The 23719-nt window shown below is 51.5% G+C and overlaps 1 protein-coding gene across 1 annotated transcript; it reads left to right on the plus strand.

Moving 5' to 3' along the window:
* The first annotated feature begins 1281 nt into the window (after positions 1 to 1281).
* Positions 1282 to 23141, plus strand: CAPN11 (calpain 11). Its single transcript, XM_019028707.3, has 23 exons — positions 1282 to 1436; positions 6389 to 6460; positions 8901 to 9151; positions 9519 to 9588; positions 11919 to 12037; positions 12556 to 12689; positions 12834 to 13002; positions 15667 to 15750; positions 15852 to 15937; positions 16180 to 16254; positions 16437 to 16597; positions 16842 to 17020; positions 19208 to 19219; positions 19541 to 19752; positions 20049 to 20088; positions 20186 to 20251; positions 20337 to 20392; positions 20520 to 20586; positions 20842 to 20910; positions 21692 to 21770; positions 21866 to 21982; positions 22452 to 22510; positions 22653 to 23141. The coding sequence occupies exons 1-23, from the start codon at positions 1409 to 1411 to the stop codon at positions 22677 to 22679; spliced, it is 2232 nt and encodes a 743-aa protein (XP_018884252.2). The 5' UTR covers positions 1282 to 1408; the 3' UTR covers positions 22680 to 23141.
* Positions 23142 to 23719: the final 578 nt, after the last annotated feature.

Raw genomic sequence — 23719 nt, forward strand, 5'->3', positions numbered from 1 at the left:
GGAGGCTGAGGCAGGAGAATAGCGTGAACCCAGAAGGTGGAGCCTGCAGTGAGCCCAGATCGCTCCACTGCACTCCAGCCTAGGCGACAGAGCGAGACTCCACCTCAAAAAAAAAACCCCAAAAAACAACAAAACAAAACAAAACAAAAAACAAACAAACAAAAAAGATCTACAGGTTCTCAGTCTGATGGAGGAGACAGGACGTGCAGCTGCAGCAGAAAGCTCCCTGTCCATTCATGCCTTTTAACATGCAGCAGCCCCTGCTTTCCACGCAGTATCAGTTACCTGCTGTCAACTGCAGTCTGAAAACATCAGGATATTTTGAGACAGAGAGACCACATTCACATTACTGTTATTGTATTGTTGTATTTGTTATATTTTATTATTTGTTATGGTTAACTGCTTACTGTGCCTAATTTATAAACTAAACTTTATCATAGGTATGTACATAAAGGAAAGACATAGTATTGATATATACAGGGTTTGGTACCACCCGCAGTTTCAGGTGTCCACTGGGGGTGTTGGAAGGTACCCCTCGGGATAAGGGGAGCTACTGTGTTGCTCTGGCCATCTGTCTGTGCTTCCCACAGGCAGCCTTGGTCTGTCTGTCTCAGCCTGCTCACGCTCCTAGCCCATGTGACAGCTTGGATCTTTTGCCCTCTCTAAGGGGATATTTTCTTTTGGGTTTTTTTTTTGGTGTTTTTGTTTGTTTGTTTGTTTGTTTGTTTTGAGATGGAGTCTCACTCTATTGCCCAGGCTGGAGTGCAGTGGCCCAACCTTGGCTCACTGCAACCTCCACCTCCCGGGTTCAAGCGATTCTCCTGCCTCAGCCTCCTGAATAGCTGGGACTACAGGCATGTGCTACCACACCCAACTGATTTTTGTGTTCTTAGTAGAGACGGGGTTTCACCATGTTGGCCAGGCAGGTCTTGAACTCCTGACTTCAGGTGATCCGCCCACCTCAGCCTCTCAAAGTGCTGGGATTACAGGCGTGAGCCACAGTGTCCAACTTAAAGACATTTTCCATGACAACTGTGGTGGTGTGGATAGGTGTGTCAGTCCTTCCTGCAAGTCAGAGCTGAGTAATGACCTCACACCCTGGGGACTGGGTATGCAGCTTCGAAGCAGGGTTTGGGGGCCAGACAGTGAGAAATGGCTTATTGGGCTGGGTGGTGACTAGGGGACAGAGGGCTCTGGGGAAATGAGACAAGGGAGTTAAGATGGAACCTGAATTGCCTTGGCCTGCCCTCTGATGTTCTTTCAGTCTTCTCAAACAACAGCATCTTCCCTGGTCCTTCCAGGCCCCCAGGAGAGCTCAACACCCTCAGTCCTCGGAGCAGCCAGGGTAGAGGCTGCCTAGAGTGACTGCACGGTGGAAGGGCATGGAGTGGTTTGCCTTATCGTGTGAATGACCTTAGATGAGTCGCTCAACCCAGGTTTGTCAACCCCAGCTCTCTTGACGTTTTGAACTGGAAAATTCTTTATTGTGGAGACTTTCCTCTACACTGAGGGGCGCCCAGCAGCATCCCTGGCCTCTACTTACTAGATGCCAGTAGCTCCCCTGAGACCTGCCCCAGTTATGACAACCAACACTGCCTCTAGACATTGCCACCTGTTCCCTGGGGCCGTAATCACCCCAGGTTGAGAACTTCTGACTCAATCTCTCTGTGGAGGCCCTGGCTTCCACCCAGGTCAGATGGGAATAGTCATCCTGATCTGCCAGCTTCACAGATAGGGATCAGGGGCTGAAACAGAAGTGTTCAGCTCTCCCCTCTCAGGACTGCTTTCCACCCTTCCCTCGGAACCCTCTTCATCTGAAAGGGGCTCCACTGTTTAACCCCGCCCCCGCAGCCCCCCTCACAGTCTCTTTGAATAAAGACACACACACACACACACACACACACACACACACACACACACACCTGTAATCATAGCCCGAGGGGGTGAGGGAGCTTCCATTACCATTTCTAAGATAATCCCAGAGGGCTTGGGTTAGAAGAGACAGGGTTTGAGGAAAATGGAGGGAGAAAAGAGTGAGGAGAGCTCCCAGACTCTGGCTCTACCCACCCTCTTCCCTGCTTCCCAGCCCTGATGCTTCCAGAACCAGGACGTCAAAGTGCACCCCACCCTCAGGGGAATGGGATGTGCTTAGAATAGGGAAAGGGGGATAGTCATTCCCCCACAGAACCTCCCTGATGAGCCCATCAACCTGGTGGCCCCTTTTCATGGCACTTTCTCCTGTCTTTGCGGCCCATGGAGCTGAACCTGGGGGAGGAATTGCATGGGAGGGTCTTCTCCACGCTCCATGTTGGGGGTGCATTCACTTTGACCCCTCAGTACAAGCCCAGAATAAATTCTCCATAAAACATGCCTAACACGAGTTAGGGTTTGCTCTAAGGAGCTCAAACCAGTGGCAAAGACAGACAAGCACACACATGACTCCAATATTGGAGTAATATCACTAGTATCATTAAATCCTATGATGGAGGGACACATATGTGACACAGAGCATGGGCCATGTGATCCTAGAAGGAGCTCAACAAATACCAGTTGACCAACTAGGTCAGTGGGGAGAAGGTGAGTAACATTTTCTGAGCACCTGCTAAACTCCAGTCTTTTTCACACGTTGCATTCTTCAATCCTGAAACACCCTCGCAGGTAGAATGCAGCAGCCTCTATACACAGGTGAGGAAACCAAGTCTCAGGGAGGTCAAACAACTTGCCTAAGGTCACACAGCTAATTCTCTGGCTCCAGTGCAGCCCAGGGCATTAGCTCTGCTAAAAAGGGACAAGCCACCCCTTATCCAACACCTTTATCCATCCTCAACACCCCCTGTCAGCTGCTCCACACAGGGGAAGTGACTTCACAAAGACCACACACAAGTTGCAGTACAGTGGACGAAGGGGCTGCACCGAGGCCAGTTGACTCACTCATCCCTCTCCAGCACAGCCATGGCTCCTCACCATGGCGACCTCCCAGCAAGGCAGCGAGCCTGATGGCTGAGAGCATAGAGCAGCCTGCCCTGACTCTAATGCCCACCGAGTCTGAGGAATTTCAGCCTCTCTCTGCCTCAGTTTCTCTGTCTATAGCAGGGAAGTTATAAGAGTAAGCCTAACCAGTGGGGTTGTTGGGATGATTCAATCAGCTAATGCACATCGGGTGTTTAGAATAGTGCCAGGCATGTAGTGAGCCCTCAAACGCTGCTAACTATTATTATTTTTAGAAATGCTATATAAGGGCTTGCTACTTATAACTGAGGCAGGATTCCTAATATCTTCTCATCACAAGCCGAAGGCTCTATTGTCATGAGCCCTCAAATGCTGCTAGCTATTATTATTTTTAGAAATGCTATATAAGTGCTCACTACTCATAACTGAGGCAGGATTCCTAATATCTTCTCATCACAAGTTACAGGCTCTATGGAGAAGCAAAATTCAAGATCTGAGTCTCCTCAACCTTATTATTTTTTGTTTGTTTGTTTGTTTTTGAGATGGGGGGTCTCACTTTGTCACCCAGGCTAGAGTGCAGTGGAAGGATTATGGCTCACTGCAGCTTCCAATTCCCAGCCTGAAGTGATCCTCCCACCTCAGCCTCCCAAGGAGCTGGGACCACAGGCACATGCTACCATGCCCAGTTAATTTTTTTAAATTTTTATTTTGTAGACACAGGGGTCTCACCATGTTCCCCTTGCTGGTCTCGTGAGGCTGAGGAGGGAGGATTGCTTGAGCTCAGGAGTTTGAGGTTGCAGTGAGCCATAACTGTGCCACTGCACTGCAGCCTGGGGAACAGGGTGAGACTCTGTCTCAAAAGTGTATCTATATTGAACACTTACTATGTACTCAATACAGCAGCAGGAATACAGCAGCAAACAAAACAGACAAAAATCCCTGCCCTCACAGGCTTTCACTCATGAGGGAGGTAAACAATAAACAAAATATATAGTATATTGGGGTTGCTGCAGGATAGGGAGTAGGGGAGGGGTGGAAGAGAGAAAACATCTATGAACAATTAACCACAATACCAAGCAAGGCATCCGTTCATTCATTGCAAGCATTATTGAGCCAGCATTTTGAAACTCAGTAGTATACAAGGTGGCCTCACCCTCTCCTCTTGAGAGCTCACAGCCTCACAGAGGAGGCAGACAGGTCAACTCAGGGAAGGCAGGTAGTGATGGGTGTCCTAACAAAAGTGTAGGATGCTAGCGCAGCCCCAAGTTCTGCATGGACACCACAGGGGAGGCTTCACAGAGGAGGCAGCATCAAGCAGGCACTGGGAGGCTGAACAGGACTTTTTCCCAGTGGACCCAGTGTGAGCATGGGATCAGGAATGATTGCAGGCAGAGGCACAAGGATGGGAAGAGGAATGAGGGTAACCTGTGCAGAAAGGCATGGGGCCAGATGGCAGGTGGAAGCCTGGTTTGGGTTTGTCATGCTAAAAAGGGAGAGACATCTAAGGTATTGGGGAGGGGGAGCAGTATGTATAATCAGGTTTGCATTTTATTTTATGTTATGTTTTATTTATTTATTTATTTATTTTTGAGACACAGTCTTACTCTGCCACCCAGGCTGGGGTGCAGTGGCGCTCTCTCAACTCACTGCAACCTCCACCTCCCAGGTTCAAGCCACCTCCTGCCTCAGCCACAGGAGTAGCCGGGACCACAGGTGTGCACCACCACACCCGGCTAATTTTTGTATTTTTAGTAGACACGAGGTTTCACCATGTTGGCCAGGCTGGTCTTGAACTCCTAGCCTTAAGTGATCCACCTGCCTCAGCCTCCAAAAGTGCTGAGATTACAGAGGTGAGCCACCATGCTGCCCCAGGTTTTCATTTTCAAAATCTCAGCTAACACTGTGGAGAACTAGTGGGGGAGGAGGATGTTAGAAGAAAGGGGCCAGTTAGGGAATCATTCTTCTGGCCTAGATTTTTGCTATTTAAGGTTAATTTATTGAGTGAGTTTTGTGTCAGAAACAAATGCAAACACTTTAGAATATCACCCATCTCACAGGTGGAGAAGCCAAGGCATGGGGAGATAAAGTGATGTTTTGGGAGGCTTTCCTGTGAGGGGATGCTTGGCTTCCAGTCCTTGCTTGCTGCACTGGATATGGCTCTGCACAGGGGCAGCCCCTATCGCGGGCTGTGTGGAGGAGGACAGGAGAGTTGCTAAGAGGGTGCAGTAGACAATGCAAGGGACATAGTGACAGGGTCTGGGAAGATCCCCAGCTCTCTGGCTAGGTGGAGGGAAGGGGAGGATGAGGTTGAGGAGACTGCTGGAGGGACTGTCTCTCCTGGGGCACAGAGCTCAGGAGAGCTGCTTGGACAGACAGGGTCTCCCCAAGTCTGGAACACTCGAGAGGGGTCAAAAGGATGGGTCTGTACTGGGAGTAGTGGGCCCAGGGCTGGAGGGGGCTCTGGGGGCTCGCCTTATCCTGCTGGCAAAGCGATGTCCTGAAAGTTTCCGGAAGCAGTAAAGGGTTCAAAACCTCACTCAAAGGGAGTTGGTGTGGTGTGTGGTGGGGGGAGCATATGTGATGAATTGGAGAGGGTCTTCAGGAGACAAGAGGCCATTTGAGGTCTGGGGGTTGTCTGAAGGCCCTGGCCTCGGACAGTGATGGTAGCAATGAGAAATTAGGGTCCTAGGAGGGGATGCCCTTGTGAAGGACTCCATGACTGTTTTGATGTGGGATGCGGTGTGTTGGGATCTTGGGGGACCAGGAGAACAGGGGGTCATTATAGGACCCGAGGAAATCCCAAGGAGGTACTCGTGTGGAACAGGAGAAGGGGTTTGCTTCGGGCATTGGCAAGAGGAAGGGCGATAAGTTCAGCAACAAATCGTCTGTCGATGCCTTTGTTAACAGAGATAGGGCGGGTTCTGCCAGCCTTCAGGCTGAGAAGAAACACTTCCCTTCAGGAGGCTCAGCATAGAGTGAAGGTTGCTAGCTTGGTCCAGGGTCTGCAGTACGGACTTCACCCCGCGCCCAACCCTCACTCTGTGACCTCGGGCAAGCTGCTTAGCCTCTGGGCCTCTGCTCCCTTTTCCAGTAATCAGGGTACTGCAGGTACCCCCTTGTAGGGCTGGCATGCCTGGCACAGAGAAGGTGCTCAGTACTGTCAGCTCTGCTGTTATAACTAGTCTCCTGATTCTGTCACTCAGGGGAGGAGGACTAACTGAGACCTCCTGCTCTTGCTTCTGGGGGACTCACCCTTCTGTGGGCTCAATCAGGGTCTCACCTCTAAACAACCCCAGAACCCTGCTGCCCTCCCTGTAGCTGCGCCCCAACCCACTTCTTTTCCTCATTCTAAAATCTTCCTACACCCCAGCCCCAGCTGGGCTCTGTTTAACTTTAGACCACAGCCTTCCTCCCCTCCTCCCACTCTTTCTTATTCTAGGGCCGAGTCTTCCGGAGTCAGCAGAGAGCCTGGATGGATCACAGGAGGATAAGCCTCGGGGCTCATGTGCGGGTAGGACTGCAGACTCCTCGTGGCTCTGTGGCCTCCCTTTTTCTTCCTCCTCCTTCACTCTCTTCTCTTCCCCTGGGCCTGCTGGTGGGGGAAGTCAGTCGTTGTGTGGGGAGGGCGGCGGGGGAGGGGAGGCTACCCTCAGGAAGGGATGTTGGCAGTTTGCAGTCCCCCTGGGGGCGGAAGTGTGGGCAGGATGTCCAGAGTCCCAAGCCGCCTGGCAGGCCCGGGATCCATCAGTCAGCCTGACTCGACTCTTACCCTGACACTCGCCCAGTGCCACCTGCTCAGCCATTACCTGACCCGGCCCGACACCAGCAGCCCTTCCCTCTCCCCTCTGCTCTCTACACTCCATTATTTCCACTCTCCTTAAAAGAGCAGCATCTAGGCCGGGCGTGGTGGCTCATGACTGTAATCCCAGCACTTTGGGAGGCTGAGGCAGGTGGATCACCTGAGTTCGGGAGTTCGAGACCAGCCTGGTTAGCATGGTGAAACCCTATCTCTACTAAAAATACAAAATTAGCCAGATGTAGCAGTGGGCACCTGTAATCCCAGCTACTCGGGAGGCTGAGGCAGGAGGATCACTTGAACCTGGGAGGCAGAGGTTGCAGTGAGCCGAGATCGTGCCACTGCACTCCAGGCTGAGCAACAGAATGAGACTCCATCTCAAAAAAAAAAAATAGCAGCATCTGTTTAGATGGTCTGGAGGCCATTAAAAAAAAAAAACAGCTTTATTGAGAGACAATTCAAATACCCTACAGTTCACCCATTTAAAGTGTACCATTTGGCTGGGTGCAGCGGCTCATGCCAGTAATCCCAGCACTTTGGGAGGCCAAGACTGGAGGACTGCTTGAACCCAGAAGTCCAAGACCGGTCTGGGCAACATAGTGAGATCCTGTCTCTACAAAAATTAGAAGTTAAAAAATCAGACAGGCGTGGTGGCACACACCTGTGGTCCCAGCTACTCAGGAGGCTGAGATGAGAAGATAATTTGAGCCCAGGAGGTCAAGGCTACAGTGAGCCATGATCAAGCCACTGTACTCCAGCCAGGGCAACAGAGTGAGACTGTGTTTCAAAAAAAAAAAAAAAAAAAAAAACAAACACCAAAGGATAATTCCAAAGTACAATTCCAGCTGGGTGTGGTGGGAGTACAAGACCAGCCAACATGGCAAGACTCTGCCTCTTAAAAAAAAATGGAAAAAAAAAAACAAAAAACAGAGTGTATAATTCAGTGGCTTTTAGTATATTCACAGTTATGCATCCAACACCACAACCAGTTTTAGATTGTTTTCATTATCCTCCCAAAGAAACCCCATACCCTTTAGCCATCAGCTTCTAATCTCCTATCTCTTTAAGCAACAGGCAACCCCTAATCTACGTTCTGTCTCTCTCTATAGACATTTTATATAAATAGAATCGCGCAATATGGGGTTCTTTCTCTTTTTTTCTTTTTTGAGATGGAGCCTCACTCTGTCGCCCATGCTAGAGTTCGCTGGCACCATCTCGGCTCACTGCAACCTCTGCCTCCTGTGTTCAAGCAATTCTCCTGCCTCAGCCTCCCGAATAGCTGGGATTACAGGCGCCCGCCACCACGCCCAGCTAATTTTTGTATTTTTAGTAGAGACGGGGTTTCACCATGTTGGCCAGGCTGGTCTCGAACTCCTGACCTCGTGATCCGCCCACCTTGTTCTCCCAAAGTGCTGGGATTACAGGCATGAGCCACTGCACCAGGCCAATATGGGGTTCTTTGTGACTGTCTTTCATTTAAAAAAGATATTTATTTATTTATTTTTATTTATTTTTGAGACAGAGTTTCGCTCTTGTTGGCCAGGCTGGAGTGCAGTGGCATGATCTCAGCTCTGCACCTCCGCCTCCTGGGTTCAAGTGATTCTCCTGCCTCAGCCTCCCAAGTAGCTGGATTACAGGCATCTTGCCCCCACACCTGGCTAATTTTTTGTATTTTTAGTAGGGACAGGGTTTCGCCATGTTGGGCAGGCTGGTCTTGAACTCCTGACCTCAGGTGATCCACCCACCTTGGCCTCCCAAAGTGCTGGGATTACAGGTGTGAGCCACCACACCCAGCCTATTTATTTATTTTTTTTAGAGACAAGGTCTTGCTCTGTCACCCAGACCGGAATGCCATCACATCTCATTGCAGCCTCAAACTGCCACAGCCTCGAACTCCAGGGCTCAGGTGATCCTCCCATTTCAGCCTCCTGAGTAGCTGGGACTACAGGCACACGTCACCATGCCCAGCTAATTAAAAAAAATTTTTTTGTCGAGATGAGATCTCACCATGTTGCCCAGGCTGGTCTCAAACTCCTGGGCTGAAGAGATCCTCCCACCTCAGCCTCCCAAAGTGCTGAGATTACAGGAGTGAACCACTGTGCCCAGCTTATTACATTTTTTAATTGCGTTATTTGTCTTTTTTTTTCTTAAGCAGAGCCCACTTTTACTGATATGGGAATGGTGGCTCACATAAACAACAGCCGGCTCAAAGCCAAGGGCGTGGGCCAGCACGACAACGCCCAGAACTTTGGTAACCAGAGCTTTGAGGAGCTGCGAGCAGCCTGTCTAAGAAAGGGGGAGCTCTTCGAGGACCCCTTATTCCCTGCTGAACCCAGCTCACTGGGCTTCAAGGACCTGGGCCCCAACTCCAAAAATGTGCAGAACATCTCCTGGCAGCGGCCCAAGGTGGGCACTGGAAGGGAGGCATGGACTCATGGATGGAAGGGAGCTTGTAGCGATCCCTCTATCACTTTTAGAATCTTCAATCCCCCACTACCCCATTCTGACCCTGGCACTAGGCCCCACCTTCATCAGAGCTGGGGACAGTTCTGAATATGCTTAAGCCAAACCTCCTAGGTAACCCTAAGGAAATCACCCACCAACCTCTACTATCACAAGCTGCAGCTATGCCAAGTTGGTCCTGTACCCTCTCCCTGCCCCTCATATCTGTTCCCCTGGAACTTCAAGGTGGGCATCATTCCCCAGCAAAAGTGGGAGAAAGGTGGGGAGGGGGTGTCCTGGGCCCCCTGAAACCTTTATTCCTTCACTGCAGGATATCATAAGCGACCCTCTATTCATCATGGATGGGATTTCTCCAACAGACATCTGCCAGGGGATCCTCGGTGAGTGGGGCACAGGAAGCTGGTCTCCACTTGGGCAAGAGGATTGGGGGAGGGGTGCCAGGGTGTCTTTTGAAGCTGGAAAACAGGGAGCCCTGAGGTCAGACAGCCTACTTCTGTTCCCCTGTCCCTCCCCTTCTGAGGAGATGACAGTGAGAACACCGTGCATTCTTCCTGCCCCTCCCAATTCTGGATGTCACTCCCTGCCTGCTGCAGCCTGGGTCTTGCGGGGGGAATATTAGTTATATTTGACTACATAATAAATTACCTAGGACTTAGCAACTTAAAAAAAAAATGTCTTATCTCACGGTTTCTGTGGGTCAGAAATTCAGAAGCAGAATCACTGGATGGGTCTAGTTCAGGTTTATCAGGAGGTTACAGTCAAGACGTCTGCAACCTGTGATCATCTGAAGGCTCACCTGGGGCTGGAGGGTCTGCTCCTAGGAGGGTGCATTTACGTGGCAGGAGCTCTCAGGTCTTTGCTGGCTGTTGGCAGGAGGCCCCAGTTCCTCACCACATAGGCTTCTCCATGGGGCTGCTTGAGTGTCCACGCAACGTGGTAGCTTGCTCTTCCAAAGCAAGTTATCTAAGAGAGACGACAAGGAGGAAGCCATAATGCCTTTTCTGACCTAGTCTCAGGAGTTGCACATCATCACTTCCACCATATTCTATTTGTTAGAAGCAAGCACTGAATCTGGTCCACACTCAAGAGGAGAGGAATTAGGCTCTACCTTTGGAAGGGAGGATGGTCGAAGAATTTGTGGAAACCACTACAGGTGCTAGAACCTGATCAATCTGGGGTATCAAATAGGAGGACAACGGGGTCTACTCAGCCCACTCTCACAGGGCTCCCATAGAAAGCCCCAGGGTAGATCTTTCTCCCTAAGTCTGGTCCTGTTCAAGGGTTTCCTCCAGATCCCTCGCTGCCTCTTTAGGGATAAAGCCAGGGTGGGCTTTCTCTGAGACCGAATTCTGTCCCCTTGGGGCAGAAAAAAGGGCAAGGTGTGGGCAGAACAGAGGCCAAGGAGACCTTAGACCCCAGGGCCGCTGCTGTGGCTGCTGTGGCTCAGTAGGCTGGAGGGACAATGGGCTGGAGGAGGGAATTCACTTCTCCGAGGCACTCTAACAGTGAAGGGGATTGGAGCGCCCTTGATATTCCTCTCTCCAGGCAGCCAAGAGGCCATTGGTAATCATAGAAACTTTCTGCTCCCTCAACCTCAGCCTGGCCTAGGATGCCCAGCACCCTGCCCCTGGACCCCACCCAGCAAGGGCTGAGATGCCCAGGAGACAGGTGGCAATGGAGGTCTGTAGTGCTCATCTCCCATAGGATTCCCTTTAGCCGAACTTCAGGCCAGGGACACTGCCTCATACCCACTTCAATGCCTAGCTCCAGGGACCCTGCTGGGGTACATACTGAGCCCTGGGTCCCCAATATAATGTGGGTGACATGAGGGAGAGACCTCTTGGGAACTTCGTGGCCACACCAGTGTACTCACAGGGTGCAGGAAGGTGACTGGATCTGTTGGAAGAATGTGGAGAGTATTGGCTCTGTCTCAAAGCAAGCAGGTTACTGGTCAGGTGCAGTGGCTCATGCCTGTAATCCTAGCACCTTGGGAGGCCAAGGCAGGAGGATTGCTTGAGCTCAGGAGTTCAAGACCAGCCTAGGCAGCACAGTGAGACTCTGTCTCTACTTATATATAAAAATTTACTTTAAAAAAAAAATAGGTTCCTAGAGCCTGAGGCCAAAAGTACCTCTTTTCCAAACTCAAGAAAAACAAAAGCATGTGGCTCTCACATAATAGAAAAGGTACAGCCAGGCACTGTGGCTCACACCTGTAATACCAACACTTTGGGAGGCCAAGGCCGGCAGATCTCTTGAGGCCAGGAGTTTAAGACTGGCGTGGCCAACATGGTGAAACCCCATCTCTACTAAATATGCAAAAATTAGCCAGGTGTGGTGGCGGGCGCCTGTGGTTCCAGCTACTCAGGAGGCTGAGACAGCAGAATTGCTTGAACCCAGGAGGCAGAGGTTGCGGTGAGCTGAGATCGTGCTATTGCACTCCAGCCTGGGTGACACAGCAAGACACTGACTCAAAAAAGAAAATGTACAGAAACTCACCTTACTAGAGTCTCTCTGCCTTCAGTTTCTCCCTGTTTACCTCCTTCCTGAACACTCTTTAGTGGGAGGGCTGAGGGAGAGTGCCTCTCTGCTGGGGGGGGGGGTGAGAATGGGGTACAGGGTCAAGTTCCTGCTCCCCTAGGCCTTGGATTCTGAGGCCCACCCACACATATGGGGTTGCTCAGGGGTGGCAAAGCCCTGCCTGTCTTTCCAGGGGACTGTTGGCTGCTGGCTGCCATCGGCTCCCTTACCACCTGCCCCAAACTGCTGTACCGCGTGGTGCCCAGAGGACAGAGCTTCAAGAAAAACTATGCTGGCATCTTCCATTTTCAGGTGAAGGACAGTGTGAGAGCCACCGTGGCTTTGTGGGGGGCGGGGGAAGAATCATATATGCTTTGAAGTTTACCTTCTTTCCTTTTGAAAAATAGCATTTATTAGGGTGGGTTTTGGGCTAATTATCAGGGAAATATCTGTCCACCAAAGAAATCATGTAAGCTAATTTTTTAAGTCCCAAAAGAAAATAGTTGTTAGCAATTTGTGGCTCTTTCTCCCTTCTCCTTCTCTTCCTCTCCACTGTGTGTGTGGGTGTGTGTGACACTGGTAGTCTTTGTCACATAATTTTTGTAATCTGCGCCTTTGACTTAGCAACGTATGGACAAATTCCCCTCTGGAGACCGTGGCAGAAGCTGGAGAGGAGGCGGGGCCGGGCTCAGGCTTTGGGTTGCCTTTCCCTCTCTATTCAGTGATTCTGGAGAGTGGAGCCTCTGACACTGGCGTGTCATCAGGTCTGGCCACTAGGAGGTGCTTGATGATAGGGTTCCCACGCAAGGGGTGTGTGTTGCTACCCACAGATTTGGCAGTTTGGACAGTGGGTGAACGTGGTGGTAGATGACCGGCTGCCCACAAAGAATGACAAGCTGGTGTTCGTGCACTCAACCGAACGCAGTGAGTTCTGGAGCGCCCTGCTGGAGAAGGCGTATGCCAAGTGAGTGCTGGGAGCTGAGGAAGGGGGCTTGACTTGCCTCTGTCTGGACAGCTGGAATCAGGGGGAGGGGAGGGGGTAGCAGGACATCCCTCCCTCCCCTCACCTCCATCCTAGAGCCCAACAGTGCCTTCTCTGTGCCCACAGGCTGAGTGGGTCCTATGAAGCATTGTCAGGGGGCAGTACCATGGAGGGCCTTGAGGACTTCACAGGAGGCGTGGCCCAGAGCTTCCAACTCCAGAGGCCCCCTCAGAACCTGCTCAGGCTCCTTAGGAAGGCCGTGGAGCGATCCTCCCTCATGGGTTGCTCCATTGAAGTAAGCAAAGCATGGTCCCACCTCAGGGCCTTTGCACCTGCTGTTGCTGTCACCCAAAAGCCTCTTCCCCCAGTATCTGCATGGCCAGCACCTTCTCATTCAGTTCAACTGCCCTTTCCCCAGACTAGCCTTCCCTACCTCCCCGTCTAAAGTCGCCGTCCCCACCCTATTTACTTTCTTTTTCTTTTTTTTTTTGTTTTGTTTTTTTGAGACAGGGTCTCATTCTGTCTCCCAGGCTGGAGTGCAGTGGCAAGATCTCGGCTCACTGCAACCTCCACCTCCTGGGTTCAAGTGATTCTCCTGCCTCAGCCTCCCAAGGAGCTGGGATTACAGCCATGTGCCACCACGCCTGCGTAGTTTTTTGTATTTTTAGTAGAGAAGGGGTTTCGTCATGTTGGCCAGGCTGGTCTCGAACTCCTGACCTCAACTGATCCACCCACCTCGGCCTCCCATAGTGCTGGGATTACAGGCATGAGCCACAGTGCCCGGCCAGCCCTGTTTACTTTCTATCTGGTTTTTACTTTCTCCCCAATATTTACTGTGACATGAAATTATCTTGCTTATCTATGTTTTCACTCATAGCCCATCTTCTCCAGATAGTACTCACATTCCATGAGGGCAGTGACCTTCTTTGTCTCATTCACTGCTGGACCCTGGAACTTAGGAAGGAGCCCAGCATGCAATAGGCACCCAACCAACATTTGCTCGACAAAATACACGGACCCAGGGTGCTACATACGACCCTGCATTCTTGGCATTTATCCCAGAGAAATGAAGACATGTCTCCAAAAATGTTTGTACACAAATGTTTACAGCAACTTTATTCATTATAGCCCCGAAACAGGAAACAACCTAGATGTCCTTCAATGAGTAAATGGTTAAACAAACTGTGTTTATTACACACCGTGGAATACTACTTAGCAATAAGAAAGAACAAACTGTTGATACTCAGAGAAACTAGGACAGATCTCAGGGGAATTATGCTGAATGAAAAAAGCCAACCCTAGCCAGGTGCAGTGGCTCATGCCTGTAATTCCAACACTTTGGGAGGCTGAGGTGGGAGAATTGCTTGAACCCAGGTGTTCGAGACCAGCCTAAGAAATATAGTGAGACCTCATCTCTACCAAAAAAAAAAAAAATTAATTAGCTGAGAAAAAAGAAAAAAAAAAAGACAATCCCCTCCAAAGGTGGTTACACACTGCATGATTCACGATATTCTTTTTTTTTTTTTGAGACAGAGTCTCACTCTGTCACCCAGGCTGGAGTGCAGTGGTGCAATCTCGTTTCACTGCAACATCCACCTCCTGGGTTCAAGAGATTTTCCTCCCTCACCCTCCTGAGTAGCTGGGATTGCAGGCACCTGCCGCCACGCATGGCTAATTTTTGTATTTTTAGTAGAGACGGGGTTTCACCATGTTGGCCAGACTGGTCTTGAACTCCTGACCTCAGGTGATCCGCCTGCCTTGGCCTCCCAAAGTGCTGGGATTGCAGGTGTGAGCCACTGTGCCTGGCCTTAAATGACATTCTTGAAATGACAAAATAATAGAAATTAAGAACAGATGAGTGGTTGCCAGGGTTTAGGGAGGGGGAGTCATGAGAAGAGTTGGGTTTGGTTATAAAAGGGTGACTCAAGGGATGCTTGTGGTGATAGAAATGTTCTATATCTTGACAGTGGTGGTGGCTACACGAAACTACACATAATGGAATTGCATAAAGCACACAAAAGTGAGCACCTGTAAAACTGGGGAAATCTGTATAAGGTTTACAGATTGCATCCATATCAGCATTCTGGGCTGGGCACGGTGGCTCACACCTGCAATCCCAGCACTTTGGGAGGCTGAGGTGGACAGATTGCTTGAGCTCAGAAGTTTGAGACAAGCCTGGGCAACATGGCAAGACCCAATCTCTACTAAAAATACAAAAATTAGCCGGGCATGGTGGCAAGAGCCTGTAGTCTCAGCTACTCAGGAGGCTGAGGTGAGAGGCTCGTTTGAACCTGGGAAGTTGAGGCTGCAGTGAACCGAGATCACACCACTGCACTCCAGCCTGGGTGACACAGCGAGACCCTGTCTCAAAAATAATAATAAAGCCGGGTGCGGTGGCTCATGCTTGTAATCCCAGCATTTTGGGAAGCCGAGGTGGGCGGATCACCTGAGGTCAGGAGTTCGAGACCAGCCTGGCCAACATGGTAAAACCCCATCTATACTAAAAATACAAAAAATTAGCCAGGCGTGGTGGCAGGCGCATGTAATCCCAGCTACTTGGGAGTCTGAGGCAGGAGAATCACTTGAACCTGCGAGGCAGAGGTTGCAGTGAGCCGAGATCTCACCACTGCACTCCAAGAGCAACAAGAGCGAAGCTCTGTCTCAAATAATAATAAATAATAATAATAACAATTTTTAAAACGTTCTAGTTTTGATATTTCACTGTAGTTTTGCCAGATGTTACCACTGGGGGAACCTGAGTATGGGATACATGGGATTTCTCTGTATTATTTGTTACAATTGCATGTGAATCTGCAATTATTTCAAAATAATGATAATAATTTAAAAGTTTAATTTAAAAAAATTAACCTGGAGAGCTCGCCCCTTCCTTTGGGTGCTCAGTCCAGGTCCTCCATGCCCTCCATGCCCTCCATGCTCTCCCTCCCTCTCTGTTCTGTAGGTCACCAGTGATAGTGAACTGGAATCCATGACTGACAAGATGCTGGTGAGAGGGCATGCTTACTCTGTGACTGGTCTTCAGGATGTGAGTCCTGAGAAATGCGCCCTACCCCGAGGACCCTGAGAAGGAGGAGAACGTCTCCCTGACCCCATAACTCTGACCTTTAACCACCCCCGCCCACCCAGGTCCACTACAGAGGCAAAATGGAAACACTGCTTCGGGTCCGGAATCCCTGGGGCTGGATTGGGTGGAATGGAGCTTGGAGTGACAGGTAGGTGTCCGCAACCCAGGTGAGGGGTGGTCGGAGGATACAGCAGGCGGTGCCAGGTGGACCGACTGGTGTCCCATCTAGGAGAACAACCTGTACAACAGGGCAAAGCTCCTCCCTCTAGATTCTCCATCTAGCTCCACACCCCAGCAGGCAGACATTCAGGGAAGAGGCAGTCCCCTGGAGAGGAAGGAGGTGCCACATGACCTCCGCCCCTCTCCTTCCACCGCCCATCTCTGCTCCAGTGCCAGAGAGTGGGAAGAGGTGGCCTCAGACATCCAGATGCAGCTGCTGCACAAGACAGAGGACAGGGAGTTCTGGTCAGTGTGGCTTGGGATGGGCTTCTTACCACCACCCCAGGCCCTGGTCCTTCATCTCCCTGCTCCACTCCTCTCTGTGCCTTGGATGGGGAGGCTTGGGGTGGTTGTAGGGGGTGGTTCAGGGAGAGGGAACTGAGGATGCAAGTGTGCTGCTGACGGGCTCCACCCCCACCCCACCACAGGATGTCCTACCAAGATTTCCTGAACAACTTCACGCTCCTGGAGATCTGCAACCTCACGCCTGATACACTCTCTGGGGACTACAAGAGCTACTGGCACACCACCTTCTACGAGGGCAGCTGGCGCAGAGGCAGCTCTGCAGGGGGCTGCAGGAACCACCCTGGTGGGTGAGGGGGTGAGGGGGGAGGGGGTGTGCAGGGAGTGAAGGATGGGCCACGGCTCACCATGAAACCAGACCTGGGGCACGAGTCACCAGAGTCAGGGTCCATGAGGTCAAGGGTTAGTCAGATTTCACAGCCCCTGTGGAGGAGACAGCTCCAGTGTGGCTGGGGAAGCTCGGTCCACCCTGGGAAGGGCGTGGCCAAGGGAAGCCCCCGTATAACCATGCTGACCCACTTCCGCCACAGGCACGTTCCGGACCAACCCCCAGTTTAAGATCTCTCTTCCTGAGGGGGATGACCCAGAGGATGACGCAGAGGGCAATGTTGTGGTCTGCACCTGCCTGGTGGCCCTAATGCAGAAGAACTGGTGGCATGCACGGCAGCAGGGAGCCCAGCTGCAGACCATTGGCTTTGTCCTCTACTCGGTGGGTGCCTGGCTGGTCTCCCCGACCACTCACTCTCCCTCACCTGACCTCACTCCTTTCTTTCTTTCTTTCTTTCTCGAGACAGAGTCTCACTCTGTTGCCCAGGCTGGAGTGCAGTGGCACAGTCTCCATTCACTGCAACCTCCGCCTCCCCAGTTCAAGTGATTCTCGTGCCTCAGCCTTCCCAGTAGCTGGATTACAGACATGCACCACGATGCCCAGCTAATTTTTGTATTTTTAGTAGAGATGGGGTTTCACCATGTTGGCTAGGCTGGTCTGGAACTCATGACCTCAGGTAATCTGCCTGTCTTGGCCTCCCAAAGTGTTGGAATTACAGGTGTAAGCCACCACACCTGGCTGCCTGGCCTCACTCCTTTCTCCCCAGGGCCACTTCCTGCCTGGGAGAGGGACAGGCTCCAACAGGCTTCACAGCCCTGATTTTTTTTTTTAAGACAGGATCTCAATCTGTTGCCCAGGTTGGAATGCAGTGGCGTGATTACGGCTCACAGCAGCCCTGACCTCCCAGGCTCAAGCAATCCTTCCACCTCAGCCTCCTGACTAGCTAGGACTACAGGCAATTGTCCTGCTAGTTTTTTTAATTTTTCGTAAGATAGGGTCTCACTATGTTGCCCAGGCTGAGCCCTGACTCTTGAATGGTGCTTTGTGCTTTTCAAGCCAGAGCTGGCAGTTTTCTCTTCACAGATTTTATCCTTTGTGCCAGGCATTGTTCCAGAGGTCTTAGGAATACTAACTACTAATGCCTTTAAGGAAGCGGAAGGAGCCTGCGGGCCAGAGACATGAAGTCACTTGCCCAAGCTCACACATCCAAGGGTCAGAGGCCAAGCCTGTGTCCTAATTCCCAGGCGCTCTGAGACTTTTCCACACGCCCCGCCTGACAATCCATCCCCCTTGTCTGCCCCACCAGCAGTACTCACTCCAGGAGCCAAGAGAAAGCCCTGATAAGCATTTCCCAAGTCAAACCATGCTTTGCAAAATTCTCCACATTCTCCAAAAGAATGTTGTTCATTCACTTGCATTCCCTTATATAAGCAAGTATTTATGGAGCATCTACTGTATGCCAGGCCCCTGTCCAGTCTCCAGGGGTTCAATAGTGAGCAAAACAGACACAAGCCTTGCCCTACTCTTAGGGCCATTAGTCCACCAGGCTAACAGACTGGTGCCTCAGGATAACATTTTTGCTGGGGGAGGTGACTCGTGCCTGTTATCCCAGCACTTTGAGAGGCCGAGGTGGGAGGATCACTTGGAGGATGCCCAAAGAATTTAACACCAGCCTGGGCAACACAGCAAGACCCTGTCTCGATAAAAAAAAAAAAAAAAATTAGCCGGGCATGGTGGCACACACCTGTGGTCCCAGCTACTCGAGAAGCTGAGGTGAGAGGATCACTTGAGCTCAGGAGGTCGAAGCTGCGGCAAGCCACGATCGCACCACTGCTCTTCAGCCTGGGCGCAGAGTGAGACCCTGTCTCAAAGACATCTTCAAGGTTAAAAAAGCTCAGGAAAGACTACTGCAGCCTGAGCTCTCCGGTGCACACAAGCACACTGAGGTGCTGATAAACCACCTCTGCAATAGAGCAACCTGTTTAACTTGGTTTAACTCACATTTTTACAAACTTATTTGTCCTCGATCCTCAATTTTAGTAATCTTCTATTCACTTCCTGCAGGATATGAGTGTTCCACGGAAAAGCAAAACACTGTCCTAGATTTTTATCCTAACTCTTTCACTTTTCAGCCATCTGAGGTTGGACAAATCACCTCACATCTTTGGGATTCTGTTTCCTTCCCTTAACCTGGAATGATAAAAATCTACCTTGCATAAACTGTACTTTCCTATCCAAAGCTGAAGGAATTTTTTTTTTTTTTTGAGACAGGGTCTCACTCTGTTGCCCAGGCTGGGGGGCAGTGACATGATCGTGACTCACTGCAGCCTTGACCTCCAGCTCAAGCAATCCTCCCACCTCTGCAGCAGAGGGATTGTTAATGCCAGGACCTTTGAACTGTCAGAGCCCGTGCCCCACTCCACCACCAGTATCCCAGTGCCCTTAATACCCCTCCAACAACACACACACAGACACAGACACACACTACACACATCCCACTTGGCTTCTGAAGGCCTGAGGCCCTTCACCATCCTAGAGATCTGACTCTCCTCTTTCTTCCCTTCCCAGGTCCCAAAAGAGGTACAGAAGATAAAGATGTGGGGCTTGTTCCTGGACACATACCCACTCCACCCCTGGCTGCAAGTGGATTGGCAAAGGGTGGAATTTGGCAAGAGGCTCTGGGGGTCACTGGGTTAGGATTCCAGCCCTCTTCAGGGCTGGTAGGGGTCGGGAAAGGAAGAGACCCTGTTGGAGTTGCGGGCCACTTAGATGGTGTCCAGGCCAGGTCAGTTGGTGGTGGCACCTACCTCCAACCCTGCCCGGCCAGGCTGTTCACCCTGGGGGACCCTCCCTCCCTAACCTCCCATGCCAGTCCTGTACCCACTTCCAGGATGCATATAGTTTCAGAACATTCAGGATGTCCACTTGAAGAAGGAATTCTTCACAAAGTATCAGGACCACGGCTTCTCAGAGATCTTCGCCAACTCACGGGAGGTGAGCAGCCAACTCCGGCTGCCTCCGGGGGAATATATCATTATTCCCTCCACCTTTGAGCCACACAGAGATGCTGACTTCCTGCTTCGGGTCTTCACCGAGAAGCACAGCGAGTCATGGTAAGGGGCTGCAGCTCACTGCTCCAAGGCCCACCACCCAAGAGCTGCAGGATATCAAGCTCAGGGAGCTGCTGTTGGGTCCTCCCTCACTTTGTCCCTATTTTACAGTCAGGGAAACTGAGGCATGAGAAGGTGAATTCCCAGTTAGTGGCAGAACCAGAACTAGAACTAGAACCCATATTCCATGGAGCTGCCCTATATTGCTTCAAAGACATGACATGACCCCCAGAGCACCCCACTGAAACCCCCACCTCCCTCCCCCTGGTAACTCTTGAGCTTTCAATCATTTTGCCCAGGGAATTGGATGAAGTCAACTATGCTGAGCAACTCCAAGAGGTGAGGGGAGACTGTAGGGCTGGGGGTTGGAAGGAAGCTCCTGGGCCTGTGAAAGAAGTTTTCTGACCAGGTCCCTTTCCTGCTCCCCGGCCCCCAGGAAAAGGTCTCTGAGGATGACATGGACCAGGACTTCCTACATTTGTTTAAGATAGTGGCAGGAGAGGTGAGCAGGCCATGGGCAGAGGGCTGACGGGAGGGGGATGAGGGGCTGGAGGGGCCCGAGTGGGGTTCACAGTTCCCCTTCCTAGGGCAAGGAGATAGGGGTGTATGAGCTCCAGAGGCTGCTCAACAGGATGGCCATCAAATTTGAGTCTTCCGCTCCTGCTGCACACGACCCCTCCCCCATATTTTGTGCCCCTCTTGATCACTCCCAGTGCCCCGACGATACCTCATTTACCCTGTCTCTCCTTTCTACCCCTTCCCTTCCTCACAGTCAAAAGCTTCAAGACCAAGGGCTTTGGCCTGGATGCTTGCCGCTGCATGATCAACCTCATGGATGTATCCTCCTGTCCAGTGCTCTCTTGGCCCTGTCCCCTGCCCACAAGCCTGGCCCAGAGATGGCCACCCTGGGCCAGCCACGTCCTCCTCCCTGATGGGGATTAGGCTCTGGGGTAGCAGAAGATGCCAGTTCTTCTGGCTGCTACAGTACCGGAACCCCAGGGCTTGTGTGTCCCCTCAGGAACCCCCGCTGCTTCCCTATCCCCTGGGATGCCTTCTTCACTCCCTTCTCTGCTGTCCTTGACCACCTTCCAGAAAGATGGCTCTGGCAAGCTGGGGCTTCTAGAGTTCAAGATCCTGTGGAAAAAACTCAAGAAATGGATGGTAAAGGGCACTAAAGGGGCAGGCTCCAGGGATGAGGAAAAGAGGGTCTTAGGAGAGATGGAACTAATGAGGGGAAGCTAGAACCTAAGCCCTAACCACACACACACACACCCAACCACACCACACTCACACACACACATACACACTCACATACAGACACAACCACACCACACACACACACACACGAAAAGGGTCTGTTGGAGTGTGGCATATTACCCAGTCAAAATATTTTATAACAAGTATAGCTCAGGTATCATCTAGTCATGAAGGATGCACACAAAGAGCGCTGGGCAGGGCACCAGTGCCCCTGACAACCCATGCTTGGAATTAACCCTTAGGTCACCAGATGATAGGAATATCAGGAGTGGGCCAGGGTTGGAGGGGGGCATGGGGTCTTAGGCCACTGCTGTGAGCCAACTGTCCTAAAGTATTTCTTTTTTTTTTTTTTTTTGAGACGGAATCTCACTCTGTCGCCCAGGCTGGAGTGCAGTGGTGCAATCTCTGCTTACTGTAACCTCCGCCTCCTGCCTCAGCCTCCTGACTAGCTGGGATTACAGGCATGCACCACCACACCCAGCTAATTTTTGTATTTTTATTAGAGACGGGGTTTCGTCATGTTGGCCAGGCTGGTCTCAAACTCCTGACCTCAGATGATCCGCCTGCCTCAGCCTTTCAAAGTGCTGGGATTACAGGCATGAGCCACCGCGCCCGGCCTCAGTATTTCATTATTTCAACCACCATGCCATGCACGTGGCCCTACCATATCTGTCTGTCTCTTCAGGACATCTTCAGAGAGTGTGACCAGGACCATTCAGGCACCTTGAACTCCTATGAGATGCGCCTGGCTATTGAGAAAGCAGGTGGCCAAGGGCCAGGAGTGGGCCTTGGGGCAGGGAAGAGGATGGCAGTGTCCAGAGGCCCAGACTTTTCCCCTCCCCACTTCTCTCTCTCTCAGGCATCAAGCTGAACAACAAGGTAATGCAGGTCCTGGTGGCCAGGTATGCAGATGATGACCTGATCATAGACTTTGACAGCTTCATCAGCTGTTTCCTGAGGCTAAAGACCATGTTCAGTGAGTTAGGCATCCACCCACTCCCCAGCCTAGGCCAGGGGCCGCGGGCCCTTTCCCAAACACCCACCCCGATGGGTGCTGCTCCAGATCCCCTCCCCCTTACAAGGCACACATGAAATGGGTTCAAAGCCCAGCTCCGCCACTTGCTGGCAGAGGTGACTTGAGCAAGTCACTTAATCTTTCTGTGCCTCCATTCCCTCCTCTTTAGAATGTGGATAATAATAGTACTGCCCTCAAAGGACTGAGGTGCAGGTTAAACCAGTTAGTCTATGGAAGGCAATCAGAACTGGGCCTGGCTCCTGGTGAGGCTATGTGAGTTGCTATCACTAATTCCCCACTTGGCTAGGGGATTTATGTGGGGAACAGCCAGAAACACCTGGTGTCGCCCCTTCCTACCTAGTTGGGAGTGGTTCTTTCGGAACACTGACTTAGCACTCAGCCCCTCTCCCCCGCTTCCTCTGTAACGCAGCATTCTTTCTAACCATGGACCCCAAGAATACTGGCCATATTTGCTTGAACCTGGAACAGGTACTTGGAGAACGGTGGGAAGGAATCTGCAGGATTGCACCTGCCTGCCCCTCAACCCCACCCCCACCCAGCTCTGATGTCCCCGGGCCAGCATCCTGCCCCCGTCTCTTCCCACCCTGGGATCTGCTTCCTGTCTCCACAGTGGCTGCAGATGACCATGTGGGGATAGAGGCGCTGTAGGAGCCTGGTCATCTCTACCAGCAGCAGCAGCAGCGAGGTTCTAGCCCAGGAGGGTGGGGTGCTTCTTGTAGCCCTCAGCTCTCCGGTCTCTGCTGATGAAATTGGCTCCAGGTGGCAGTGCCTGGGTCCCAGGTGCCGTGTTTACTGCAGCAGTGGGACCTCCGTGCCCACTCCCCCAGCTCAGAGGCTTTCTCTTTTTTCCCAACCCGGCTTCTGATGGCTGGCTTTCCCCATCACTCTCTGAGAGTATATTTTACTAAAGAGTAGTTGATGCTTCCCCAGGGTCCCCCTGGCTGGGGAGGCCAAGAATAGGGAAGGGACTTGTAGCCCGTTTCTTACCCTCCATGCTTGCTGTCCTGCTCACACCTACCTGCTGACCACCCATCCTGGCACAGCCTCTGTTTTCCTCCCCATCTGTGGATACTATTCTAATAAATAGCACATGCCATTGGCTTCCATGTCTCTGTGTTTTTATGCCAAGAAAAGACTGGCGAGGGTGGAAGTCACTTACCCAGGACCAAAGGATTGGGTAGCTCTCAGCCACGGGTGATAGGGAGCATATAGAAATGTGCAGTTGTCACAATAACTATAGGCCATAGTTGGCGTTTATGGGCAGTGCCAGATGCTAAGCACACGAGTCCCTCCCTGTGAACTGTGTGGTGTGCCCTATGGTGGAGCGCCTCTACGGGGGCTGAGCCAGGGCTGGCAGGACTCTCATCTGCTGCTTCAAACTGGGGTCCCCAAAGGTGGCACTGCAGGGGCCTCAAAGGTTAAAAATCTGACACCTGCAGCCAGCAGGTCACATAAACGAACGAACCTGCCGGGCGCGGTGGCTCACGCCTGTAATCCCAGCACTCTGGGAGGCCAAGGCAGGTGGATCACCTGAGGTCAGGAGTTTGAGACCACCCTGGCCAACATGGCAAAACTCCGTCTCTGCTAAAAATACAAAACTTAGCTGGATGTAGTGGCACGTGCCTATAATCCCAGCTACTTGGGAGGCTGAGGCAGGAGAACTGCTTGAACCTGGGG

This window comes from Gorilla gorilla, chromosome 5 (genome assembly GCF_029281585.2).
Source record: "Gorilla gorilla gorilla isolate KB3781 chromosome 5, NHGRI_mGorGor1-v2.1_pri, whole genome shotgun sequence".
Lineage (NCBI taxonomy): Eukaryota > Metazoa > Chordata > Mammalia > Primates > Hominidae > Gorilla > Gorilla gorilla.

What these genes read in the sequence shown, in the direction of transcription:
- CAPN11 (XM_019028707.3), top strand. Translation starts at nt 1,409, where the DNA reads ATGACCTTAGATGAGTCGCTCAACCCAG. An exon ending in GGGCTGCAGGAACCACCCTG is followed by an intron (nt 16,598 to 16,841) that starts GTGGGTGAGGGG and finishes CTTCCGCCACAG; the next exon opens with GCACGTTCCGGACCAACCCC. An exon ending in TTAAGATAGTGGCAGGAGAG is followed by an intron (nt 20,252 to 20,336) that starts GTGAGCAGGCCA and finishes TCCCCTTCCTAG; the next exon opens with GGCAAGGAGATAGGGGTGTA.